Source organism: Micropterus dolomieu, linkage group LG22 (genome assembly GCF_021292245.1).
Source record: "Micropterus dolomieu isolate WLL.071019.BEF.003 ecotype Adirondacks linkage group LG22, ASM2129224v1, whole genome shotgun sequence".
Classification (NCBI taxonomy): Eukaryota; Metazoa; Chordata; class Actinopteri; order Centrarchiformes; family Centrarchidae; genus Micropterus; species Micropterus dolomieu.
Window position 1 is genome coordinate 32,442,094 of NC_060171.1, and position 9,532 is coordinate 32,451,625.

At 39.9% G+C, this 9,532-nt stretch overlaps 1 protein-coding gene across 1 annotated transcript in view; it reads left to right on the forward strand.

The window, feature by feature from the left end:
* The first annotated feature begins 1,956 nt into the window (after positions 1-1,956).
* tmem231 (transmembrane protein 231) overlaps positions 1,957-9,532 on the forward strand; it is a 21,895-nt gene continuing 14,319 nt past the window's right edge. Inside the window, exons 1-3 of the mRNA XM_046037732.1 lie at positions 1,957-2,425; positions 2,587-2,753; positions 2,900-3,028. Of these exons, the coding sequence (XP_045893688.1) occupies positions 2,287-2,425; positions 2,587-2,753; positions 2,900-3,028 (435 nt within the window). The 5' untranslated portion in view covers positions 1,957-2,286. The remainder of the gene's footprint in view (positions 2,426-2,586; positions 2,754-2,899; positions 3,029-9,532) is intronic.

Genomic DNA, 9,532 nt, shown 5'->3' on the forward strand with positions numbered 1-9,532 from the left:
GCTGAACGATTAATTGTTTTCAAATCGAAATTGAAATTTGAAAAGAACGCGATTAGCCCATCGTGAAGACGGCGATTAAAATGTGGGTTAATTATACAGTCATGCAGTTACGTATTCATTCCGTTGTCATCCTTGTGCGACAGACCTGGTTGCCAGGTTCCTGCTCGACACCCTCTGCTACAATTATTGTTACTAGTCCTATTGCTATTATTGTAATTATAATCATTAACATTACGATTATTATCATTAACACTACTATACATATCTGTGCCATGATTCATTTAGTCTATAGCAACATCACCTTTACTGTCTGTACCTCTGTGTGTGTGTATTGTGTAGGCTGCCTCCCTCCCCTCTCTCTCTCCTTCCATCCCTCTCTCTCTTTCTCTCTGTTCCTCTCTTGCACTCTCTCTCTCTCACCCCCAACCGGTCGAGGCGGATGGCCGCCCACCCTGAGCCATGGTTCTGCTCGAGGTTTCTGCCTCTTAAAAGGAAGTTTTTCCTTGCCTCTGTCGCCTAGTGCTGCTCTTGGTGGGAACTGTTGGGTTTCTGTAAATATCATAACAGAGTACGGTCTAGACCTGCTCTTTTATCAAAAGTGCTCTGAGATAACTGTTGTTGTGATTTGGCGCTATATAAATAAAACTGAATTGAATTGATCATTTCTCCAATGTTCCTCTACCTCTCCTGATGGCTTACAGATGCATTTCAGCCGTTTCAGATAGTTTAATGTCTAGTTATAATACCTGACTGTCATCCAGAATTCATAGAACTGCAATTACAGTCTCGTTTTAACATCTATACAAAGGATGTGTGGGATTAGTCGACCAGTCGATTAAACGTTGCTACACATTCTTAGTCAGCACCAGAAATACTAGTCAGTTAAAGTTACTAAGAGAAGCTTTTAACTTGTTAGAAAACTGTCTCAATTTAATACTGATGCCTCCATATGACCTACATAAGCAAATGGTCAACGAGAAAATTGTTTATTTCTATATAATTATTCTAAATGCCTGTCACCAGGTTTGATTTCCTGCTAAAATCAGACAAAACGATTTACGGAAAGCAGAACAGAAGAGCCTATGTTTCCATTTTCCCAGTCAAAGTTTCACAGTGAGTAGTACATCAGCCAATTAAAAGGAAGTAGAAGAATATTTTTTGTTATATTTTAGACAAAAATTCAGGTGCCAGCTGACAATTCAATATAATAATCTAATATAATGCACTAAGGCTTTTGGGCATTCTGTATTGCTTTTATATATGTTTTCTCCTGTAAATCAACATTCTCATGCAACATTACTCTCTGTATTGAGACCAGTCATCAGTTTGAGAGTGATAGCAGGTTCTAATCTTGTGATTTCAGTTTTATTATTGGGGCTACCATTGTTCCCTGCGACCCTGTACACAGGATAAACGGTTGACGATGGATGGATGGATGGATGGATGGGCTACCATTGTTGTATATAGATTGTGCCTTTAGGTTTATATATATTTTTATAATGCTAGTTGTTTCAACATATTGGGCACACTTGTTGGAAATCAATTGTAAATTGTAATTCTGCAAATAAAGTCTGATTCAAGGAATGTCTTATTTGTTTGGATGAAATACTGCATAGTAATTATATATTTGTATAGGTGTGACAATGGTAATATTAAAGGGGGTTGGGGGACTGCTGAGGGTGCATATGTAGGGGCCCCAGATGTTTGTGCGCCACTGCTTCCACATAGTGTTAACAAAGCAAAATGGCTGCAAAGCCATCATTGCTGTTAATTACATATAAATAAAATCATATATTAACAGTCATACAATCAATTCAGCTTATTAAGGACTAACACAGTTCGATTGGGTCTGGATTCACTTGTTGAGGAATCCAAATACGCCGCTAAAGTAGCTAATTTACGGTTCACATTGTTCCCACCCACGATTGGACCAACATTGCTTGAATGCAGCATGATTGCTACTACTGGCAGCCATGGTAACCGTGAGACGCTAAGCTAAGCTAAAACATGGCGTGGTGCGTGGTACTACATAAGCTAGGGTGCTAACGTAAATAGCTTATTAATACGCCTTGAAAGACGACTGCATTTCGAAGGCTGTTGGATGGATATTACTTAACGACGGTTAATAGCTGTGTTTGTTGTCTGTGATAGTTTCACTCGCGTTAGTCCTCCGGGCTTATCCACTCAGTTAGCAGCTAACGTTATGTTAGCTTGAGCATTAACAGGCTAGCCGGCTGACTTGATACACAACACTGGCGGTTACGAACACTATTTATTGCGTTACCTATGGCTTTCTATGAAGTGTATTCTCATCCGGCTTTGATTCGGTACAAAACGAGTGTTTGCACAAAAGCCACTCTGTTTCTGGTTGTTGTTCTCTGCCTCACCTACATCCCACCTCTGCTGGTTGCTTACAGGAGCCAAGGTACACAGCTGTGATGTCAAACGCTCAACTATTATGGTCACTGCTTCTGTCGTGATTGCTAAATGTTGAGTTTTAAATACACCGATATTTCAACGCTTTTGTTAAACAAGTAGAAATGCATGCTCGATGTATAAAGCCATGTTTTCTATTTCCACATTTAGGTTTCTGGATCAAAAGAAGCACTTATGAGGAACAACCGGTTGTGAGGTTCCAGTACCAGACTCTGCTGGTGGCAGCAACCAGTACTCAGGGAGACTATGTGGCCTGGAGCACCTTTCCCCATCTTAACAACATGCTTGGGGCCAACCTCCGGATCCCTGCTGTTTCTGTAAGAGATTTACCACAGTTCCCTCAAATGTATACCATTGTCCCCTGTGGCTTGTGGGGGCCTCTGTGGGTTTGCCTGCATTAATCACATTAGATGTTTTAACGATGTCAAAAAATAAAATGGCTGTGGGTGAATACACTCTACAGGTGAGAGAAGAAGACCAGAACCAGGACGGGAAGTTGGATCTTCTGAATTTTCAACTGCAGCTACCTCTAAAACCTGAGGAACAGGTGTACAGTGTCCAACTGCTGCTCACCTTCAGCTACCAGCTCTTTGTATGTATGCCACTGCAGTACCTAGCCTGTCTGTGCACACTCACAGTATATACATGACATACAGATGCTTCATAGGTCTATGCCACTAGTAAGATGGTAGTACTTTTCCTGAGTAATTACCTGAAAAATTACAGTCAGTGATTTAAGTCACCGTGTGTTGGATCTGATCATTACTACATTAGAGCTGCCAACTTTTCAATACAGTTTGGAATGAGATTCGGTATTGCTGAGGTTGGTGTATTTTATGAGTAGGCCAGACATCACTCTTCAATCCTCAGGAATTTAGTTTTAAAAGTTCAGCTGCCAAACTCACAATTTTAAAGCACGTATAGATGAAAAGCCAAGTCAATAATCACGGTCACTGATGAATATTGTGGTTAATCAGCATACTTCCTCCAACCTCCAAACACCATAACCTAAATCGGGAGACCAAACCTAACCAGGTGTCTGGGAATCATCCCCCCATGTAATTGTGTTGTTGAAATGCAAGAGTGTAGGTTTTTTCAACATTGGTGGGGACACATTAAGTGGGGGCCCCCATAAAATTTTGAGCATTTAACACTTAATAACTGCATTCTGGTGAAATATTCTGCACCAATTTCTGCCTTTTATGCATCAATTTATGGTGGAAATGTCTTTATTATACAAAGGAAAACACAAAATTCATGTTAGAGGTGACAATTCAAAAGATAAAACATATAATGGAAAATAAGACAAAAAGGCTCTCGGGTATTCTGTGTTGCTTTCAGATCTGTTTCTCCTGTAGATCATCTTTTCTCAATATCATCCCTGCTGAGTCAGCACACATGCAGGTAGGGCTGAACGATTAATTGTTTTCAAATCGAAATTGAAATTTGAAAAGAACGCGATTAGCTCATCGTGAAGACGGCGATTAAAGTGTGGGTTAATTATACAGTCACGCAGTTACGTATTCATTCCGTTGTCATCCTTGTGCAACAGACCTGGTCGCCAGTCTCACGCTCCATGCGCCTCCTGTTCCGCGGTTTTGTCCGGCGTCAACTCACACTTAAGTGCTTCAGCAGCGGAGCGTTCAGCCTACACGTTGTTAGCGTGTTGTTGGTTTGTCATTTTGTGTGCTTCAACTACGGATAACAGGTCCGCTCTCTGCAGGCTAACCTTACAGATCCACATGGAGCATTTCAGAATAAGAGCATTTTGCCTGTCTGATTTTGCTGACTTGCTCAGATTTTGCTTATTTGTTCAGTTGTCCTTGATTTTAAATAAAGTGTTTCTTTCTTTAGTCTGTTTAACTGTGTTTACTGTTGATGTACAACTTGGAGTCTGCAAAAGGTGTTTTATTTTGGAAATCGACTGTATTCTCTGTGCTGTTCTGTGTCTGACTTCTTGCCTGGTTCATCTGCTCTGTGCTGCTTGACATGACTTCCATCAAAAATGGACTGGCAGTGAATATTGAACTTTAGCAAAACTTCAATACAAAAAATTGCAAATCAAATCGTAATCGCAATATCTAGCAGAAAAATCGCGATTAGATTTTTTCCCCAAATCGTTCAGCCCTACATGCAGGCATGATTTAGTTTTTTCCTTCCTCTATTGTGTCTTTGTTTGGTGTACCTCTTTAAATGAGCATGTGGTACCTTTTCATGTCAATGAGAAATTAATTAATTTTAATTCATTTATAAACTCTTGGAATTTAATAGGTTCTTTGTTTCAGCAAATTTTCTCCTCATCCTCAAAACATTCTGCACATTCAAAATATATCCCTCATATCTGTGTGGAAAATAAAGCAGTAATATTTTGAGAAGCCACATTTATACCATACCATTTTTCCATGTTAGTTCAAATGTTGTATTACAATTCACATTCAAGTATTTTCACACACAACTTGTACTGAAGTTCAGGGACTAATATGTACAGGTGCTGGTCATATAATTAGAATATCATCAAAAAGTTGATTTATGTCAGTAATTCCAATCATTCAGTGAAACTTGGATATTATATTCATTCATTACACACACTGATATATTTCAAATGTTTATTTCATTTAATTGTGATGATTAAAACTGACAACTAATGAAAATCCCAAATTCAGTATCTCTGAAAATTAGATTATTACTTAAGACCAATACAAAAAAAGGATTTTTAGAAATGTCGGCCAACTGAAAAGTATGAACATGAAAAGTATGAACATGTACAGCACTCAATACTTAGTTGGGGCTCCTTTTACCTGAATTACTGCAGCAATGCGGCGTGGCATGGAGTCGATCAGTCTGTGGCACTGCTCATGTGTTATGAGAGCCCAGGTTGCTCTGATAGTGGCCTTCAGCTCTTCTGCATTGTTGGGTCTGGCGTATCGCATCTTCCTCTTCACAATACCCCATAGATTTTCTATAGGGTTAAGGTCAGGCCAGTTTGCTGGCCAATTAAGAACAGGGATACCATGGTCCTTAAACCAGGTACTGGTAGCTTTGGCACTGTGTGCAGGTGCCAAGTCCTGTTGGTAAATGAAATCTGCATCTCCATAAAGTTGGTCAGCAGCAGAAAGCATGAAGTGCTCTAAAACTTCCTGGTAGACGGCTGCGTTGACGGCTCTTTGGACCTCAGAAAACACAGTGGACCAACACCAGCAGATGACATGGCACCCCAAACCATCACTGACTGTGGAAACTTTACACTGGACTTCAAGCAACGTGGATTCTGTGCCTCTCCTCTCTTCCTCCAGACTCTGGGACCTTGATTTCCAAAGGAAATGCAAAATTTACTTTCATCAGAGAACATAACTTTGGACCACTCAGCAGCAGTCCAGTCCTTTTTGTCTTTAGCCCAGGCGAGACGCTTCTGACGCTGTGTCTTGTTCAAGAGTGGCTTGACACAAGGAATGCGACAGCTGAAACCCATGTCTTGCATACGTCTGTGCTTGGTGGTTCTTGAAGCACTGACTCCTGCTGCAGTCCACTCTTTGTGAATCTCCCCCACATTTTAGAATGGGTTTTGTTTCACAATCCTCTCCAGGGTGTGGTTATCCCTATTTCTTGTACTTGTACTTTTTTCTACCACATCTTTTCCTTCCCTTCGCCTCTCTATTAATGTGCTTGGACACATTAGCAATGACCTTTTGTGTCTTGCCCTCCTTGTGCACGGTGTCAATGGTCGTCTTTTGGACAGCTGTCAAGTCAGCAGTCTTCCCCATGATTGTGTAGCCTACAGAACTAGACTGAGAGACCATTTAAAGGCCTTTGCAGGTGTTTTGAGTTAATTAGCTGATTAGAGTGTGGCACCAGGTGTCTTCAATTTTGAACCTTTTCACAATATTCTAATTTTCTGAGATACTGATTTGGGGGTTTTCATTAATTGTCAGTTATAATCATCAAAATTAAAAGCAATCAACACTTGAAATATATCATATCATATCTGTGTGGAATGAACATTATACAAGTTTCACATTTTGAATGGAATTACTGATGATATTCTAATTATATGACCAGCACCTGTATACCCATTTCTAGGGCTACAACAAAGTATTATTGTTAGTATTGACTATTCTTCTGATTATTTTTAGTTTGTAAAAGATCAGAAAGTAGTGAAAAATCACCATTTCTTAAAGCCCATAGTGATGCTTTCTTTTGTCTGACCAACCAAGTAATGTTTCGTTTGGAAAATTACTAAAAACTATTGATCAATTATCAAAATTGTTGATTGATGTCAAATTGATTAATCGACAAATCATAGCAGCTCTGTCCATACTATATATCAAAGAGCAATAGTTGTGGGCATTTTACAGCAAATTAATACAAGTTAACAAAATATTAATACCAAAACTCTTAATGGCAGTAGATCTGCTCCTAATAGTTTGTTAGCTGAGCGCATTATATCCATCTATTTCACAAATCCTGTTCAGTCAGGAGGGGCAGAAACCTCTCCCAGCATGCACTGGGCAAGTAGGCTGGGTACACCCCAAACAGGCCACCAATCTACCACAGGTCTTACACACACAGACCGACAGAATTTCCAGTTATGGGCAATTTAGAATCAACAAATTCCCAAACCTGCATGCCTTTGAACTGGAGGAGGAAATGGGAATACAGTGAAAACAGTTTGTAGTGATCATGGTTCATGATCATGGTGATCTATCGTGTAATTTTATATACAGTACTGTGCTGTATTGTATAATGTATTTGAATGATACCCAGTACAGTAATTTAATTTCTACAGTAATTTGAAAAGCATTTGAAACAGCAGCACTGTTTTAAAACTGTCAAAAAAATTCAGTAAAAAGTGAAGCTGTCCATTTCTTTACTTTATATTCATGTAATAAATATACAAGTGTCAATTAAATGATAATCTGAATGAGAATTAATGAAAACAATTTGGTTATAGGGTTCAATTTGAGTTGCACAGACGTGATTAATAAAAGATTCCACTGTACATGATTTGGGAACCCCCCCCCCAGTTTGAAACATGGAGAACACACTCACAGAAAGAGAAATAATGCTCTCTACTAGATGTGGTTTTTATTCAACTCACAGTACATTCTACAGATGCACACGTGTTACATCACCTTAATACAACATCTTGTAATACCTCCTCTTAAAAATGATGAATTGGTCCTAAAAATATAAAGGAACAAATTTAAAGTCACCAAAACTGTACATTATTAAAAATTCACTTAACACCACATTTGGTTTTCGTGTTTTTTTTTCTTCTTTTTTTTGAAAAAACATCTGTCCCTCAAGTGTAATAAAGGAACATCAAAGTTTACTTCCTATCAACAGATTTGAGTTCAGTGTAAGAAACATGTTTAAATAAAACCCGGACAGTGGAATCATCCCGTCGCCTTCAGAGCACGCCAGTCATGCCGCGCAACATCGTACATGGGCCCTTGAACAGCACATAAATCAATAAAAAGGAATGTAAGACAAAACCAGGCAGGAATGTGCCTAGTACCTTATTATCAAAGCTCCTTTGCAATTCTAGCCTTTAAAATGGAGGGGATTTTAGCCTCGCACATAACCACTTCCAGATTCACAGATTAACATGCATCAGTTGCAGTTTTGAAGCTGCAAACACAATCTTCACCTGGGGCAATTTTGTACTATACAAGAGCAACATTTCAATGCGAGCTGTGTGTTGTAGGAGCATCCTTTCACTTGTATAGTCTGTGACACAGATGCGGTGTAACTACTGGATTATTTACTCTCAACAAAAGGGACAGTGAAATATAAGAGTCTGAGCGCAGTCCGACTGACACACTTTATATATATTAAAAAAAAAAAAAAAAAAAAAAAAAAATATCCTCCAGTTTCAGAAACCAGTGTCTTTCACACAGCAGCAGAAGGTGGGTATGTGTGTGAAATCGTGTGCATGTTTGTGTGTGTGTTGGTGAAAAGTGTGAATGTGTGCGTCCAAGACTTTAAGTGGAGGTTATACAAACGTCTACTCGTGACAGTCCAAGGACAGATGCCTTTTAGTTTAACTGGCCTTTTCATAAATCGTCTAGACATCTCTATAAGGTAATCTGTACACGTTCACTACAAGCTATTGCTATTAAATAATCCCAGCTATTGTAATCTTTATATATATTTATATATAGAATATATAATAAAAATATATTGAGCAAAAAAATTACTTCTAGGCATAAGACCACGTTACATTACGTTTCCATTGAACAGGTAAGAAATGGCCCAAGCTCAGTGAAGAGTTTGTTGAGATCCATTTTGTCATTTAGCGGTGCTAATCAGGTCCAGTGTGCAGCACTTAGGCTGCAATAGTGTGATCAGTCCCTGACCTTCATTGTGAGCCTGAGGCTGTGTCGCCCCACAGCAGGGCTTGACCAAAGGCCTCGCTACGACATGGGGCTTGTGAGAGGATGTGACAGCAGAACGCAAACAGGAGCTGATGTGCCGAGGTGATGATGAGGAGACACGAGTGGGGGAAGGAAAAGTGAAGAGAGACATGTTCTCACTCTGTTACGGGGAATGGGTACAAGGTCAAGCCAGTTCAGCTGTGGGCCTGGAAAAGATTAGGCCGGTGGAGGAAACGATAACAGACAAATAGCCAAAATCTATACATATATATCTATACATGAGAATACACATAGCTGGAAGAACCTCCAGACAGTCTTAGCGGTAATGGAGAGTGTGTGACTGGGACGGTGGAAGCACCAACAGTATACAGCCCCACCATCAGGGGGAACGCCGCAGGCTCCTATTTGTCCTTATTCGAGTAGAACTCCGCCCAGCGGCTCTCAAAGAAACGCCTCATGGAGTGTCCAGCCACTCCCACCTCCGACGTGTCTTCATTGAACAGCTCGCAGTTGTTGAAGACGAGGTGAGCATCTGCTGCAAACTCCTCACAGCTGCAGTACCTGAGACAAGGAAACAGCAGGGAGAAAAGACTGATGTTAAAAAGCACCAGGGAGGGACACAGAGACTGCATGGGAAGAAAATGTCATACAGGAGGTAACAGGACAGAAGAAGAATATTCCCTCAACTGGGGCATGTACTTAATATTTTTTTATAAATGTGT